Genomic DNA, 18,838 nt, shown 5'->3' on the forward strand with positions numbered 1-18,838 from the left:
TGCAGATGCTGGAGTCAGAGTTGATATCGTGTGGAGGTGGAGGAACACAGCAGGTCAGACAGCATCAGGGAATAGGACAGTCGACGTTTCAGGTCTAGATCCTTCATCAGGACTGTTATGATCCACCAGTCTTTGGAACATATGGTCTAGATACATGGAATTAGACCAGTGCTGAAATTCAGATGTTACATTATTAATGCAATAGGCAGAACACCTTTTTGGTTTGAAGGCAGCATCCTGTCAATGGCAAACACCACTTGCAGCAACATGGAACAGCTAGCTTCACCCACTGCTCAAAACTCTCAGATGCCTTACCCTTCTAAGTTTATTCAAAGTAGGCTGGACTCTTTTCAGGACCAATAGGGACTTCAAACTCATGAAAGGTCTTCAGGCAATGAAATTACAGGTCCTGAGCCTTGTTTCAACATCACATTTGCAGAGTGAATGGCTCAGGCCCTACTTGGAAGGTTGCCAACGAGGCCCATCTTATAGCATGTAGTACTGTAGATGCTCCAAAATTTATCATTATCAGTGGAGGTCAACTTATAGCATACCAAAGTACAGAACCTGCTAACTAATTTGTCAACTAGGGCATCAAGTAAAGCGTACTCATCTGACTGTTCAATTTTAAACACAAAACTGAAAACATTAAACATGAAGTGCATGCTGGACTTGTAAGAACAGCAAAATGTTAGATAAACAAGGTTTTACCCTATGCTCAGGACACAGAAAATGATGTCACTTCAAACAAAATTATAATCAGAACTGGTCCAAAGCTAGGTGAATTATGATGAGTGGTTTTAGGCAGGTTTTCCCACTTACTTGGTGAATAATACTATCGTATTTGCACAGATGATAGAGGGCTTGCAAGTTGAAAACAAAACATTACCCATGTGCTCATTGAGACTACTAGCCTATTCACCAATATACCACTGAAGGAAACAGAGGTATCCGCACTGCAGTGGTACATACACCATAGTGTGTGCGCATACATATATGGACCTGCCACAAGTGTGAATCAGTATATGTAGAACTTATTAACTCAATGTGGAAGCTGTTTAGGGAGCACTTGTTACGTATACTGGATAGGTTTATTCCACTGAGACAGGGAAGGGATGGTAAGGTGAAGGAATCTTGGATGACAAGAAACGTGGAACATTTAGTCAAGAGGAAGAAGGAAGCTTACTTAAGGTTGAGGAGACAAGGATCGGACAGGGCTCAAGAGGGCTAGAAGGTAGCCAGGAAGGAACTAAAGAATGGACTTAGGAGAGCTAGAAGAGGGTATGAAAAAGCCTTGGTAGGTAGGATTAAGGAAAACCCCAAGGCATATTTAAGCGAGTTAAAAGAGTATGGCCAGAGTGAGGGTAGGGCCGAATCACGGATAGTGGAGGGAGCATGTGCACAGAGTTGGAGGAGATAGGAAAGGCCCTTAATGAATACATTGCTTCAGTATTCACCACTGAGAAAGACCTTGACGTTTGTGAGGATAGCGTGAAACAGACTGATATGCTCAAACAGGTAGATGTTAGGAAGGAAAATGTGCTAGAAGTTTTGAAAAACATGAGCATAGCCAAGTCCCCTGGGCCAGACGGGATATACCCAAGGCTGATACGGGAAGAGATTGCTGCACCTTTGGTGATGATCTTTGTGTCCTCACTGTCAACTGTAGTAGTACCAGATGATTGGAGGGTGGCAAATGTTATTCCCTTGTTCAAGAAAGGGAGTAGGGATAATCCTGGGAATTACAGACCAGTCTTACATCTGTGGTGAGCAAATTATTGGAGAGGATTGAGAAATAGTATTTATGATTATTTGGAAAAGCACAGTTTGATTAGAAATGGTCAGCATGACTGAGGGGTGCAGGTCATGCCTCAAGACTTACTGAATTCTTTGAGGATATGACAAAACACACTGATGAAGGCAGAACAGTGGATGTGGTGTATATGGATTTTAGCAAGGCATTTGATAAGGTTCCCATTTGGTAGGCTCACTCTGAAAGTAAGGAGGCATGGGATTCAGGGAAATGTGGCTGTCTGGATACAAAACTAGCTGTCCAATAGAAGACAGGGGGTGATAGTAGATGGAAAGCATCCAGCCTGGAACTCGGTGACCAGTGGTGTTCCGCAGGGATCTGTCCTGGCACGTCTGCTCTTTGTGATCTTCACAAATGACTTGGATGAGGAAGTGGAAGGGTGGGTTAGTAAGTTTGCCAATGACACGAAGGTTAGTGGAGTTGTGGATAGCGTGGAGGGCTGTTGTAAGTTGCAACGGGACATTGACAGGATGCAGAGCTGGGCAAAGAAGCGGCAGATGGAATTCAACCTGGAAAAGTGTGAAGTGATTCATTTTGGAAGGCCGAATTTGAATGCAGAATACAGGGTTAATGGCAAGATTCTTGGCAGTGTGGAGGAACAGAGGGATCGTGGGGGCCATGTCCATAGATTCCTCAAAGTTGCTACCCAAGTTGATTGGGTTGTTAAGAAGGCATATGGTGTGTTGGTTTTCATGGACAGGGGAATTGAGTTTAAGCGCCGCTAGATTATGCTGCAGCTCTATAGAGCCTTGGTTAGACCACACTTGGAATATTGCGTTCACTTCTAGTCGCCTCATTATAGGAAAGATGTGGAAACTTTAGAGAGGGTGCAGAGGAGATGTACCAGGATGCCGCCTGGACTGGAGGGCAGGTCTTATGAGGGAAGGTTGAGGGAGCTGGGGATTTTCTCATTGGAGTGAAGAAGAATGAATGAGAGGTGACTTGATAGAGGTGTACAAAATGATGAGAGGCATAGATAGAATGGATAGTCAGAGACTTTCTCCCAGGGCGGAAATGACTATTGCCATGGGGGCATAATTTTAAGGTGATTGGAGGAAGGTACAGGGGAGATGTCAGAGGTAGGTTCTTTACTAGCCAGCAGTGCTAGTAGACAGATACATTAGGGACATTTAAACGACTCTTGGATAGACATATGGATGATAGTAAAATGTAGGGTATGCAGGGTAGTTTGATCTTAAGAGCAGGTAATAGGTTGGCACAACATCATGGGCCGAAGGGCCTGTACTGTGCTGTCCTGTTCTACGTTCAACAATTAGATCATTGAAGTTGTTTTACTGACACCACGTATGCCCAAACTAATGGTATTGCCATGGAATTTCTGCTGGACCCAACTCTTGCAAACATATTTAGTTGAATTCCCTGAGGAATTAGTCTCTATCAAAGACTAAGTATTTTAAAATCATCTCATATGACTTCATGAGAGAAAGTACTATCTTATCAGGATGGAAAAAATGTTTCTTCTCCAACAGTGGCTTCTGAACTTCTTCTAAAGAAACTTGAAATCTCTACAGAGTTTTATAGAAGACATCAAGTTATTGCTTAAAAATTCTTGAAATTGGTTGGGGATTTTGCCACAGCTTTCAGTTTAATTGGTTTCAACTTTAAAACGTTTCAAACGCTTGGGTTAGGATTGAATCATATTTGATATAGACAAGCCTCTCTAACAGGTGTCCAGTAAAATTTTCTATCTAGTCTTGGTTTTACGGCCTACATTTTTGTTCTAGGTATGATAATAGTTTTTTTTCCCCTTAGAGCAAGATTCTACTGAGTTATCATAGACAAGGTGGGATATTGTTAGAATCCTCACTGATTTTTCATTATTTTTATTCTTTTATCAAGGTCGGTCGTGAGCTAAAGATGGCCTTTGTAATTTTTTGAAACAGCTTGTGGTAAAAGGGAAGGAACAGACCAAACAATCTTTTTTTGTTAATGAGGCCAGACTGGGAGGTGAATTCCAGACTGAGTCTTGATCAAAAAGGTTCCTGCAGACTCAGTGACCCGGGAAGAGCATTCTGTTCAAACAGATAGAAGATAGCTATTAATGAGGTCAGTACCCTGAGAAGTGGTTCTGGCAATCTGGAAAGAACCAAGAACCACATGTATGTCTGCGAAACAATACATCAGGAAAGCCATTTTAATAATCTGGCCTGTTTTGTTATTTTCTTTTACCAAACCCTTAACTATTTGTTTGTATGTCCTTTGTGTGAATCAGGGCTAAAAACAGATGTTTTAGGTTTAAAGCACAGATATTAGCTAGATTATCTTGTTGTTTAATTTTTCTGAAGTTACTGAATAATAAATCATTAAGTCTTTCGTTTAAGATACAAAACCAGTGTCAGGAATTATTCACTAAAATCATTGGAGCTGGTCATTCAAAGTCTGGTTAGGAACCATTACAGGAATTATCGGGGGTCTTCACAATTTAATTTTAGAGGTAGAAAGGCTCATTTGGCTCAGCTATCTGTCTCCGTGTCCTAACAATATAAATGGACTTTCGAATCAAAATCATGATTTGGCTCAAGTGTCTTGATAGAGGTCCATTGTCTGGTGCCCCCAAAACCCTGGATTTCTCAAACACATACAACAGAGTTAAGAGAGGATCCTTCATATTTCAAGTCCAATTTTCAACAAATTTCAAAGACAAGCAGCTTAAAATTCTCTAATAAAAATGCACAGTTGATGACTACTGAATGATTTCCACCCTTGTTCAGTCAATGACAAAATAGGAGGTCAGGCATGCCAATTATTAACTTCATAGAATCTTTGCTAAACACCCTCTCCCTCACACAAAACAACTGAATGGATAGTTAGATCTGAATAAATACCCAAGTAATTTGCAGGATCTTAATTCAAGCAGAGAATACAGCATTTCCTAAACTTTTCTTATTTCAGAAGCATTTTTTTCAAATTCCAATGCTCCTCTTCTGACTGACATCAGAATGTATGGCAAACAGTAACATTAAATAAATTACTATATTATTACATGAATAGATCCCAAAGGTTGCTTGATGCAGCAGCAATGTTCCTCTGAGCCAGAAGGACTGGGTTCAAATCCCACCTGCTCCATATGCATCAAAATAACATTTTTTAAAGTAACCTGTTCATGTCTGAGATATTATGTAGCTGAGCTGAGGGGCTCTTATGGCTCAGTGGTAGTATCCTTATTTCTGGGGCAAAGGCTTGGTCCAGAGATGCAGTGCAAGACATCCGAACTGATTGATTATAGATATCCGTGACTAGAAGCTACTGTAAAGATCTCAAACTTAGGCACAAGTGAACACTTGAAAAAACACCAAAACAACAGTGAATGAATAGACATTGCATTTACAACTGTTCAATGATGAAACTGAAGGGATGAGCAACCAAAGCAAAAAGTTTAATTTAACAAAAACCAACCCTAAATAGCATAACAGGAATATTTACCTGCAGTAAGAAAAAAACTGACCTTGTTCTGACATTTTATATTGTTTAATTACCCTTCATTGGTTCAGAAAGCATTCCTCCTTAAAAATGGTACCAAATATTTCATGATGTCATTTCAATATATGGTAGTCTGCTTCATGAGTAGAAATAAAAGCATATTAGATATAGCATGTTTGTATGATTTTTTTTAAATCAACATGACAACGAATAATTAAGTGGGTGAAATTAATGGATATGCAAACAAGGATTGAAATCAAACTACTCACACATGAAACACCACCATATATGTATGGATACCAATTTATTTCATGGGTGGAAACTGCTGACACTTGAAAATTAAAATGTTAAATTGGGGAAAATATCTGAACATTAGATGTCAGACAAAAGAATGCATCAAATCCATGCAAAAGGTTACCCAAGGCTAAGGCATAGTCTAGTACATAATCAGTTGGAACAGAAGAAAAAGTTCATAAGCTGCTTTTACAGTTGAATTTGTGATGGAAAACACAGTACTAAATTTATACTAAAGTTTCTTCCATTCCATGTCATCTGGAGGATTCACAGCCACTGTTTTTTTGCCCACCTCAGACCAATTTGTGCTCAGAACCGTGCCTCCAGATTCAGTCTGCAAAAAGACATTTAAAAACATGAAACTTAGTTGTTAGCCCAAAATAATCATACTTGTCATAATCCAAATTTCTGTTGATGATTTAGACTTGTACGCTGTGATAAGAGTATATTTTGTACTGTACAAGTAGCAAAGTTAAAAATTGATTGAAGTGCAGAACAGTTACAATCTATACTGTCCAAATCTTGCTGCATGGCAAAGTTCCTGAATTGTACTACAGGAAATTGTACTACAGCACTACAGGAAATACTCTGGCTACATTCAGTCACAACTCAAATTTATTGAATTGAAGAACGTTAGTAGATACGCCTCCATTTCAATCAGTCCCCCATTTATGGACTTCCAACTTAGGCACACAATCTCGTACAGAGGTGCAATTGCACAAACCTGACATGAACACTCCCAGTACTTATGAAAGACTCCTCTACAGTATCCTGCAATGTGTTCCGACTTGCATACAAATCAACTTGTAAATGGATTCCAGAATGGAACCCATGCGCAATGCAGAAACTGCTTGTATGTGCAAATACCAGTCAAGAAACAATTTTGGAAAATGAAAGGGCAAACATTATAAATGGATTACCACTGCCATGCTGGTGGGAGAAAGAAAAAGGAAGGAACTTAAGATGCTTTCTGAGGCTATTACCGCAAAAAGATGTTTACTCCAAGTGTACCAAGATAGCTTTAAGGAGCTGACTGCTACTGGAGTGTGAAGTCAGACTCAAAAAAAGAATTCAGTGACGGTGGCAAAGTAAATAATTGAAAAAAGTAATTGATTGCTCTAAACTCAAATATCAATGCTCATAGTACATGGGGTCTGCGGGTGAGGTGGCCCTCAGAAGCCCCAAGAAACTTACTCAATGTCATCCCAAGAAAGGTTGCACCCATACTCCAGAGAAACAGAATCTTTCAGCAGCTGCTTTTCCAACCTCAGGCTGTTTCCGGCCATGCTTTCTGATACGCTTAGTGATATGCAGTTGAGACTATCTGCAGAAAACATGCAGCCTTTCATTGGAGCACAATGGAACACAATGGAACAGGAATAAGCCATTCAGGTCTTTGAGCATGTAAAGGATTGGGAAGTGTGGTTTCTGTGAGACAGCATGAGAAGGAGAGAGTGCGCGGGCACGTGTGGCCAGGGTTGTGGTGGTGGTGGAGGTGGGTGGGGGAAGAGACATTGGGAGTCAGGTAGCATGTACCTCCCACTGATTCTGATTAATAAAATCTAGGCGTATGCCATTTTTAAAAGCTTACATAAAATTCTACTGGTTCAGTGAATTGACACCCCCTTTACATTTTTAAAATCTTTCTCAACCAACCTATATAGTTATTGGGTCATTATATGTACTATGTTGCAATTAACAGTAGTCTCTGTTAAGCTATTTTACAACAGTGAGTTCATTAGCTCTTCCAAAAAGTTAGACTTGATACATCTGGCACCTTTGTGTATTGTCAGTATCTTAATACAGTAAGGGTAGTAACAGCCCAGATGAAATATTATGGCTTTGTGCATGTGATGAAACACATTTAATGCCATGGAGTCTGTGGAAAAAACGAAAAAAGAGAAACCCTGAAGCTAAAAATGTAGCCCTCAAGAAAAATCTCAAGTGCCCTTGAAAAGAAGATTTTTAACATTAGGTTCATATTCAGCAAAGGTATATGGCATCATGGGTGTCAAAAAAGACCATAAAAATGTAGATGTCTAAGCACTTGGCAAGTAAGGTGAATCAACCAAACAAGTGTGGTTAACAGAAGCAATCATGCAGGAAACAGCATGATCTATATCCTAAATACAAACAAAGAACTGCAGATGCTGTAAATCAAGCAAGAACAGAAATTGCTGGAAAAACTCAGCAGCTGTGGCAGCATCTGTGCACAGAAATCAGAGTTAATGTTTCCGGTCGAGTGACCCTTCCTCAGAACTGATCTATATCCTGTCAGTGTAGGCACAGTCAGATTAAGGATGCAAACATGGTTCAACATATCATCCACAATAAACCCTCAGCAGTTTGAGTGCTATAAGGAGCAGCAAGCTATACCAATGAATTTATTTATACTGAAACAAAATGAGACCAAATCAATATATATGAATGATGGTGAACCAGAACAATGGGGTACTATTGTAAACTATGGTAACTAAAGATAGGCAAAGATAACAATCAAGTAGGCAGCTTGAAGGGAAAGTAACCTTTAGTAGTCAGGCAGAATAAAGAGGTTAGGCAGCAAATGATAACAAAACACATTAGAATGGAGCATGTTAAAAATGAGGACATTCAATCTGAAAAGTATAGGTATTAAATTACTAGATGCATGAAATTAAACAAAGGAACCAGACACATTAACTAAACACAATGATATTGCAACCGAGAGTTGACGCAACCAGTTTAAAACTTGCAACTGCACATTCCTAGGTACAAACACTTCAAGAAGGATGGGGGTGGGAGAAGTAGCAACAAGAGCCGGAAATATTAGATGCACAAAAAGAAGTGATCCAAATTTGAAAACCACTGGATTGGGTTGATGAATTGCAAGTCATTGGTTTATAATACACTTCCAGTAATGAACAATCAATATAACTGGACAATAGAAAAAGAACTGACCAAATATGAAAATCTGAACGGGTAAGCATTAAACCTAAGAATGTAATCAGAAGTTAACTGCCATATGGAAAAGGTTTGTTGTAAAAACAGTGTATTTAGAATGGTTATGCATCCCAAAAAGTAAACAGCCACAATTTGACCTAATTTTGGGTAACCAAGTAGACAAAGGGAGTAGAAGCAGAGGACCATTTACCTTTGGGAGACATAAACATTATACAACCCATTTCAGCACAAGAATTACAAAGAGCTTTAAATTGAAGACAAACGTTTAAATGGGAAACACGGAAGACATGGCAATTGAATCAGATTAGAAATATGAAAGTATTTCTTGTAAATGAAATCCATACTAATAAAATGCATAGAGGTGCACAGCCATTGTTATTTCATAGAAACTAAAAAGATCTGTACCTGGAAATTGAGCATGCAATAATGAGCCACGAGAACTAAGTTATAACAGTGTCATGCAAAAACAAAAATAATTTACAGCACTCATACCTTGTTCTTACAAAATAGATTTTGCACATGCATACAATATTGAATTATTAACAGAAAATGTGAAATCAAGCAACCTCCAAAGGAACAGCATTTTCAGGGAGCACTAGTTAGAAGATGACAGAGCTAGTGTATGATTTCTATTCAAATGTGGGGAAAGAAAACAAGATTGTTCGTCAGTTTTTTTTTGATAAGTGTTCCTACAAGTGCCAGCATTTGCCAACATTGAAACGATAAGCCTTACTGTTGTGGCAACAGAACATGTTAGAAAACTTGGCAGGGCTGGCAGCATCTGCGGAGTGAGAAACAGAATTAATGCTTCGAGTCCGACATGTAGACCCTATTGTTGGACTGGTGATACATGCTGCCTTATCAAAAATAAACAAATAATCACAGGCGTTCACTACTTCAAAATTATTTATTTTTGCAGGGTCTAATGACTCTAAACAAGGATAAAACAAAGTTGAAAATTCCTTTATTTTACACTTTTTGCTTTATTTACTGATATATAATGCAATACAAATACATTAGAAATAAACACCCAAGAAAAATAATACTTTTAATACTTACAAATGACTTGTTCATAGCACGCTTCACTTCATCAGACCCATCAGCATAGATTTTCTGAAAGAGCTGGTTTAGAGCAGCATCTCCCTCAGGTTTCTCATCATTTTCCTCTTGTTTAATTTCCATTACGAGTTTATCCCAATTCTTCGTGCAGTGAGATGAGGATGGATACCGTTGTGGCTGTACTAAAATTATAGAAGATAAATTAAAGGGACATTTAATAAGATTATTCAGACGGCTGAATATTCAAAACACTAGTAATCTTCAATAAATGCATTCAAAAGAGAAGTACATCAAGGGTTAATATTATAGAAATCTCTAGAAGAAGCTTCAATCAAATATACCAGCACTAATTGAAAACTGCCAGTAACTTCAACAAACTGTATTGCTCTGACTTAATCATGTTTCCAAGTCGTGCATTCGAACATAAAACCCAAATTATTTTAATGAAGCCAGATAAATTACTGCTCCAAACCACCAAAACAAGTTCACGTAAAAATGCTATCCATAATCACCTATTTTCTAAGCAGTTTAAACTCAAAATTCAAAACCAACTTTCTTCAGTTATTATTCATAAGAATTCAAATATTTCTCTCCATCTACATTTTGGAATTGCATAATTCTTTTCATTATATTCCCTCTTTCTGCAGTGTTAACTTACAGCGTGGCAGAAGTTTTTGTTTGAAATTGTAATGTTTGGTTGAAAAGAACTAGATTTTCTGTCAACCATATGCTAAAGATCAGATGATTGACAGTGAATAATCTGTCACACACATGCATTATTAAACAAAACACAACATCGAGCCACAGAGGAAGGAAGTAACAGTTTGTCTTTTCCCCACTCTTTCACCAAGAAAGAATAATATGGCAAAGTCTAGCATTTGTTGTTTATCCTTAACTGCACTTGTGATGGTGGTGTGGGCCACCTACTTTAACTGCTGCAGTCCCAGGAGTTTGACCCGGCTAAAATGAAGGAACAGCAATATAGTCTCAAGCCAGCACAGCGGGTGGTTTTTTTTAATAATTCACTTGTGGGACGTGGGAGCCACTGGCTGGATATATTGCCCTTCCCGAATGGCCTGAGAAGGAGGGAACTGCTGCAGTCCATGTCCTGTAGCTAGACTCTCAATTCCATTAGGGAGGGAATTCCAGCATTTTGACCCAGTTGGAAATATATTGATAGTGTTTATTCAAAGTCATAAACATATGTGGTTTGCAGGTGGCGGTGTTGCGATGTATCTGCTGCCCTTGTCCTTCTGGATGGAAGTGGTCATGGGTGTGGAAGGTACTCTCAAAGGCTTTTTAGCAACTTTCTGCAATGCAATGTAGATAGTACAAGATAGTAGTCAGACATGGGAACACTACTTCCTGTAAGTTTTTCTCCATGTAATTGGCTGCATTTGTCCTCCTAGATGGTACAGGCCATGGTTGAGGTGCTTTCACAGACGGTAAGTTGCTGCAGTGCATCTTGCAGATGGCACATAATGCTGCCATTGTGTGTCAGTAATAGAGGGTGGAAACATGTAAGGGGGTTCAGGATGCTAATCAAGCAGGCTGCTTTGTCCTGGATGGTGTTCAGCTTCCCAAGTGCTGTTGGAATTAAACTCATCCAAGCAAGTGGAGAGTATTCCATCACACGCTTGACTGGTGTCTAAAAATACGGACAATTTTTGGACAATTATGTGGTCACTTAATTGCCACAGAATTTCTTGTCTCTGACATGCTCTTCTACCCACAGTATTTTTATGGCCGATCAAGTTCAGCTTCCGGTCAAAGGTAATCCCAGGATGTTGATAGAGGGTGTTTCAGTGAAGATAATGTGATGAACATGAAGTGGAGATGGCTAGATTCTCACCTGTTGGGGATGTTATTCATGCTACAAAATTGCAGGCAATATTACTTGTTACTTATTAATCTAAACCCGAATGTTCTTCAAGTCACACTGCATTTGGATTTGGTTTGCCACATTATCTTAAGAATGGCAAATGGTTCTGTATGCTACAAAGTCATCAGCTGACATTGCTACTTCTGACTTGATAACAAAGGGAAAATAAATGACAATGCACTAGAACATGGTGGGCCTGGACACCATGAGGTACAAATGGAGTGATGCCCTGGGGCCAAGAGATGATTAACTTTCAATAAGCTCAACAATCTTCCTGTGCGTTAGGTATGACTTTTCGCCAGTGGAGTTTCCTGATTCCAACCTACTTCAGTTTTGCTAGGACTCCTTAACGCCACATTCAGTCGAATGCTGCTTTGTTATCAAAAATGCTCTCGCCTCACCTCTTGGATTCAGCTTTTTGGTCCATGTTTGCACCAAGGCTGTAATCAAGTCAGAAGCTGAGTAGCCCTGGCGAAACCAAAACCGAGCATCAGCGAGCAGTTTATTGCTGTACAAGTGTTGCTTGATAGCACTGTTGTGACACTTTCCATAACTTCCATCCAAATGTATGTTGGCAAACTGTTGACAATTGTAATAGCCACACGATTGTAGGGGATTTTGATTATCCCAATATTAAATGGGACATTTTAGATGTAAAAAGTCATGGAGCGAACAGATTTCCTGAGGTGCATTCAAAAGAAATTCATTTGGCTTCTACATCAAGTCCAACAAAGGGTGGGAATATATTAAGAGCAAACGGAGAGCAGTCTGTATGCCTGACATTCAGGGAAGATGTGGCAACAGAAAGAAAGCTTATATCAGGCACGGCAAATGTAAAACAACAGAAAGCCAAGGGGAGTATAACAAGTGCAGGGTGATACCAAAAAGAAAAGTTAGGAAAACAAACAGATCAACAAATAGAGTAAGAATCACACAGCACGGAAACAGATCCTTTGGTCCAACTCGTCTATGCCAACCAGATATCCTAAACTGATCTAGTCCCATTTGCCAGCATTTGGCCCATATTCTTATAAGCCTTTCCGATTCATATACTCATCCAGATGCCTTTTAAGTGTTGCAATTGTACCTGTCTCCACCACGTCCACTGGCATTTCGTTCCATACACACCACCCCCCGCATGAAAAAGTTACATCTCAGGTCCCTTTTAAATTTTTCCCCTCTCACCTTAAAACTACGCTCTCCAGTTTTGGACTCCCCTACCATGAGAAAAAGACCTTGATTATTCATCCTATCAAATGCCTCATGAATATATAAACCTCTATAAAGGTCACCCTCTGCCTCAGACACTCTAGGGAAAAAAAGCCCCAGCCTATTCACCATCTCCCTATAACTCAAACCCTCCAATCCCAGCAACATCCTAAATCTTTTCCAAACCCTTCCAAGTTTAACAATATCTTTCATATAGCAGGGCGACCAGAACAGAACAGTATTCTAAAACTGGCCTCACCAATGTCCTGTATAACTCCAACATGATGTCCCAACTCTTATACTCAACACACTGAGCAATGAAAGCAAGCATGCCAAATGCCCTCTCCACTACCCTGCCTACCTGAATACCAAGTAAAATCAAGAGAACCCAAAGATGTTTTCCCAACACATTAGAGAAATTGAGTCGTAAGTCAGAGACGTACAGCACGGAAACAGACCGTTCAAGAGGAAGGGAATTACTAGGGAACGAGTAAAACCGTTAAGTGGCCAGTGAGCGAAGCTACACAGAAGTTTAAGTCACAAGTAAAGTTCATCATGCATCTGACTTCAAAAGTGAATCAGGAATGAAAGAGCAGCAGCATGAAACATTCGATGTGATGAACAAAGGGATAAGGGAAGTATTTAGGGGATTAACACCCTTAGAAGCATATAAATCACCAGAACAAGATGAAATACATCTCAGGCTGTTAAAGGAAGCCAGGAAGGAAGAAGTGGAAGATCTGACCATCATCATATAATCCTCACTGGATGCAGCTGCAGGAGGACTGCAGGACAGCTAACGTTGTACTTTTTTTAAAAAAATGAAGAGTGATGGATAAACTGAATAACTACAGTTCAGTCAGTTTAACCTTGATAATGGCATTGGAATCAATTCTCAAAGACAGGATAATCTGTTGCTTAGATCTGGACTCAAGGACAGTCAACATGAGTGCAATAATGGAAGGTCTGTTTGACTAAATGGATTTCATCTTTTGAGCTTGTAACAAGATGAACTGATGAGGGTATTGCAGTTGATGCAATGTACATGAGTTTTTAGCAATGCTTCTGACAAGGTCACATACAGTAATAAAAAGGCCTGCACAATCCTGGGAAATGTCACATACTGGATACATAATTCACTCAGTGGCAGGGAACAAAAGGTAATGCTGATTTTATAGTCTGCATTTGGAAGCATGCTTCTAGTGAAGTTCTGAAGTGGTCCCCCGCATTCTCTGCCATATATTAATGATTTGGACTTAAATATAAAAGGGGTGTAGTCAAGAAGCTTAAAGGTGAAAAACATTTCCTGCATGCTTGATAGCGAGGATGTAAGCTGTAGAACGCAGGGAGATATTAACAGAATTGTTCAGAGGGCAGACAAATGTCAAATAGAATTCAACCCAGAGGGGTAACAGATGGTGCATATGGGAAGGTCAAATAAGTAAAAGGAATACACAACAAACGGGAAGATACTCAGATGCTTGAAGAAGGTTAAGGACCATGGAGTGCTTGCCCACAGATTCTGGATGATGACGTGGTTAAGGCCACCTACAGACTATTTTCTTTTATTAGCCAAGGCATATAACGTAAGAGCTGAGGGGAAATGCTGGGGCTATATGAATCACGAGTATTCATGTGTAGTTCTGGTCAACTTGTTACAGGAAGGATGTAAATGCATGAGAGAATACATCGAGAAGATTACTTAGGATGTTGTCAAAACTGGAAAACTAAAGCTGAGGAAAGACTGAATATTGTGGGCTGATTTCTTTGGAACACGGGCAGCAGAAAGAAGATTTGAATGACGTGTGCACAGTTAAGGGGAGCCTGGACAGAAAGGATAGGAAAACTTATTTTCCGTAGCAGAGGGATTAGTGACTAGAGTGTATCAATTTAAAATAACCGACAGAAGAATTCGAGGGGAGAGGAGGGAAGGTAAAGATCCTACTGAAACCAATTTACATTTGACATGTATTTTGAGCTCAGGAGCTAGCAGCTGACATGATTTGGCAAGACTAATGTTATACTCTGTCACATTCCATTTAACTTTTGGTTATCAATGCAAAGGTGCAAGAGAAGAATTCTTTAGCAAAGAAAAAATTTTAAAAACTACACAGTCAATTACTTTGCATGATCAAGGATGCAAATTATGAATGCGTTCTGATCTGTAAGACAGCACAGTCACTGCCAGGATAAGAATGCTGCTAATATCTAGTTTATAATACATAGTTTAGAGCATCATTGAGTTTTAGGAAAACGTTTTAAATGTATGATAAATAGCAACATGATTCAGAAACTGATATGTATCTAATTTACACATGTATCAAATAAGCTCAAATTTGTTATGTTTAATAAATAACCCTATGCTTATCTTACAATGTTGGAGGTAGATGTGTAAAAAATTTTAAACACTGGATGACCAGTCATTCAGCTTGTTAATACAGCCTGGTGGTCTCCATTTCAATAAAACATGCAAATTGCATGAGTAGTTCCGAGATAAAACGTTAAAACAGCTGGTCAACAAGGGAGTGCCTTGCTGTGCATCTGGAGAAACAGTAACATTCTATTAGGGACATAAATTATTCATATGGGTTACAGAATCAAAAAGTTGTGTTGAAGACAAATCTTACGTTTTTGAAAATAGCCTTGTCACAGCTCACTCAGTTGAGAAACTAAAAGAAACATTAGTCACGCCTGCATTTAGAGAAAATACTAATTTGATCATTCACTCTTTGGAACATAGATGGGGTTCGAGCTCAGTTTGGATTAAGTGAGGAGGAATGAATCTGGGAGATTTGTCTAGCTTGAAACTGTTAGATTAAATCTACAGTGCTCTTCACAGTGAAAGATGGTTGTCTTATGACAAAAGTAGTCAGACTTATTGCATAATCCAAGCTTTATTTGATCCGGGAAGTCTTCAGGCTTGAGAAGAACGCTTTCATTTCTAAGTTTGGAGGATTATCAAGAGCTAATGGAAAGAAACACATGAAATTTCAGACCTCGGAGTAGCTGGAACACGGAGGAGAAAATGAAGTGAACTCTGGAGGCCCATGGCATTACTATGGTTTGGTCTCAGGAAGGTGAATGAACTTTCAAGTTTTTTTTTTAAAACACATGTAAAGGAAAACTTGGGGGGGGAAGGGATATTTGTTTTTAACATGATGATGTGTCAAGTAGTAAATTAACTTTTATACACCTAAATTCTGTTTTAGCTTAAAATGTAAAATATTGGAATAATTGATTTCAGCTCATTAGTGGATGTCTGAATTTTTCTTTAATTGGTAAGAAGTCTCCAACAATACATAGGGACCATAACAACAGAAAGAAATAAAGTTAGAATCCATAGCATGAACAGCATTGCAAGAGAGGAGAATGTATGAGAGCACTTTACTGCATATGGTACATACTTGTACAACAAAAGATATCACCATCAGGCAATTTTCTTTGACAACAATGACCTAATTATAGAGGGTGAATGAATAAGAACCACTGACCTCCTGGCTAGTAAGTTATATAATTTAAGAACGGAAAGAAGCACACAGATTGATCTGAAATAAATTCTATTGCAATTCAAAGTAAATCAAAAAGATCAATTAGAAACAAAGGTCAAGTTGTAATTTCCCAACTATTGTTTCTGGAGAATAATATAAAAAAAAGTTGTTGTTAAGTAGAGTTTTCAAATTAGGAAGAATTGAAATAGGTTATTGGAGGTACGTTACTGATATTTTCTTATTCTTAGGAGGGCACTGAAAATATAATAACCTGATGTCCTTCCTCAGTGGAAGAATTGATCATATATGTTTAAAAAGTACAGCACAAAACTAATTCAGCCAACTCTTACCTGGCACAAAATGCTTTACATCTGGGACAAAGCCTTCCAGCTTTTCCCAACGAATGGCTTCAGTTTTCTTCAGCTTTATTTCAATCTACAAAACAAATAATTCATTTTTTCTTAATACAACCAATACTTAGGTTTGATAATTTGTTTAAGTTTGGACTGGCACTTCATAATTGAAGTACAAACTCCATATGTAGAATAACTCTCATATGCACTGGGGAAAATCAGTCACTGTCATGTCGTTGCAAGAAGTTGTCTTTCAAATGCAATGCTATGATGATCATAGAATCCCTACAGTGCAGATACAGGTCATTCATCCCACTGAGTCGCACCAGCCCTCTAAATAGCATCCCACCCAGACACAACCCCCCCCCACCCTATCCGCGTAACCCCACATTTACCATGGCTAATCCACCTCGTCTACACAACCCTGGACACAATGGGAAAATTTAGCTTGGCCAATCTACCTAACCTGCACATCTCTGGACTGATACTTTACTGTTTTCAGTGGAACAACTGAAAGTATTAATCTGAGATCCAAGGAGGTGCAATCTTAAATTATTAATACAAGTTTTAAAAAAAGGGGCAGCACTTCTGGAAAGAAATCAGTAACTGCAAATTGAACATCAACCAAAAAACAAGACAGAAAGTAACCATTCCTTCCTTTCTAAATAGCAGAGAAACCAGAACAATTTTATAATGGATTCGACAGTCTCAGTCATCTCAGGTCAGCTTGAGCACTGGTGTCATAGCCCATACCACCATGCATTGACAATTCAAGATTAGAACCTAAAGTATGAGCAAGTATACTATTCAGTTTACAAATAGATCTTTCCTTAAGAAACAATGAATACTCTCCCCTGCTGGGTTTAATACTAGCAAGAAGTAATGTCACACATTGTTAAACTGTGTCTGGTTGAGGCTCTTTCCCGAAAGAACATATAATTGCCTGGGTTAATCAAAATGATCAACTAAGGCAATTGTTTCCGTGAAATACAAGTTGCCAATTGAAATTTTGGTATTACAACTGTCTGATAGAAAAAGTTCACATTTACTTTAGGGATGAAACTGTAGAGTTCAACACATCCGAATTTCTGACATTTAAAAAACAAAACAACTGCAGATACTGAAAATCAGAAGCAAACAAACTGCTGGAAATACTCAGCAGGTTTGGCAGCATCTCTGGAGAGAAGGCAGTGTTAATGTTTCGGGTCCAATGACCCATCTTCAGAACTCTGCTTTCGTCCACAGATGCTTCCAGTCCTCTGGGTTTTTGATTTAGTTTCTGAAATTCTGATATCCCTGACAGCAACTATTCCAAATAAGGGGCATGAATTTGTAAAATTTGTCCCATTTGTCCCAGCCAAGAAGCTGCCCATTATCAATTTGGAGTTTTCATAATCAACACATAGGTTTGCTATTTAAATCAAGAACAAATTTACACTCTCTAGAACCTAGCTAAGTCTTAAACTTTTGCAGAGTTAGCTATTTCTTGGCTATCCCTGTGCCAGTTATTCTTGTTTCAAATTTTATCCAGTGCTCCTGTTGGGTAGGAAGTTTGCCCAGTGAGTCCGTTGGCAGCCAAATTGTATGTTAAAATCATCTTATGTAAATTATTGCATTACTAAGCATAACTTTGCTTACAACTTGACATAGATGGGGTCAAGTGATTAAATCTAAATTTATATGGTGTAGAAATGACCAATAATTTTGGCCAAAAAGCAGTAAGCGCTGGAGAAACTCAGGTCTGGTAGCATCCACAAAGACAAAAAGCATTAACATTTTATGTCCAATGATTCAGCACTTTGTGTTTATTTCAGATCTCCAGCATGAACAGTACTTAGCATTTCTTTGAGTGAATAGTTTTTGCCTCGCCAGTTAACAAGATTTAACTTCCCAATTCCATTAAGCTTGCTGCGAAGCAGACGGTTTCAAAGTTTGCATCTTTAAAGTCATGACTGGAGTTATTTAGATGAATTATTTCTGGTAAGTATTAAATTTAGATGAGACTCATCCAGAACTCACTTTTCTGTCTAACTGAAACCACAGTATAGGAAGTATTTAGAGGCAGAGTCACAATTGCACAGCATGGAAACAGACTCTTCGGTCCAACGCATCCATGTCGACCAAATATCCTAAATTAATCTGGTGTCATTTGCCAGCATTTGGCTCATATCCCTCTAAATCATTCCTATTCATGTACCCATCCACATGCCTTTTAAATGTTGTACTTGTATCAGCCTGCAACAGTTCATCTGACAGCTCATTCCATATATACACCACCATCTATGTGAAAAAGTTGTCCTTTAGGTCCTTTTTATATCCTTCCCTTCTCACCTAAACCTATACTCTCTGGCTTTGGACT

General features: G+C 38.8%; 2 protein-coding genes across 6 annotated transcripts in view; one reads left to right on the top strand and one right to left on the bottom strand.

Annotated features, from left to right (window-relative positions):
• The window catches only part of LOC109924438 (ETS-related transcription factor Elf-1), a 279,416-nt gene that overhangs the window by 171,733 nt on the left and 88,845 nt on the right, over positions 1-18,838 (top strand). The gene's annotated exons all lie outside the window — the stretch shown is intronic.
• Positions 5,542-18,838, bottom strand: part of sugt1 (SGT1 homolog, MIS12 kinetochore complex assembly cochaperone) — a 67,272-nt gene continuing 53,975 nt past the window's right edge. Inside the window, exons 11-13 of the mRNA XM_048597841.1 lie at positions 16,477-16,561; positions 9,548-9,729; positions 5,542-5,882 (exon numbers count right to left, since the gene is read on the bottom strand). Coding sequence (XP_048453798.1) covers positions 5,781-5,882; positions 9,548-9,729; positions 16,477-16,561 — 369 coding nt within the window. The 3' untranslated portion in view covers positions 5,542-5,780. The remainder of the gene's footprint in view (positions 5,883-9,547; positions 9,730-16,476; positions 16,562-18,838) is intronic.

The sequence above is a fragment of the Rhincodon typus genome, chromosome 6 (genome assembly GCF_021869965.1).
Source record: "Rhincodon typus isolate 14 chromosome 6, sRhiTyp1.1, whole genome shotgun sequence".
Classification (NCBI taxonomy): Eukaryota; Metazoa; Chordata; class Chondrichthyes; order Orectolobiformes; family Rhincodontidae; genus Rhincodon; species Rhincodon typus.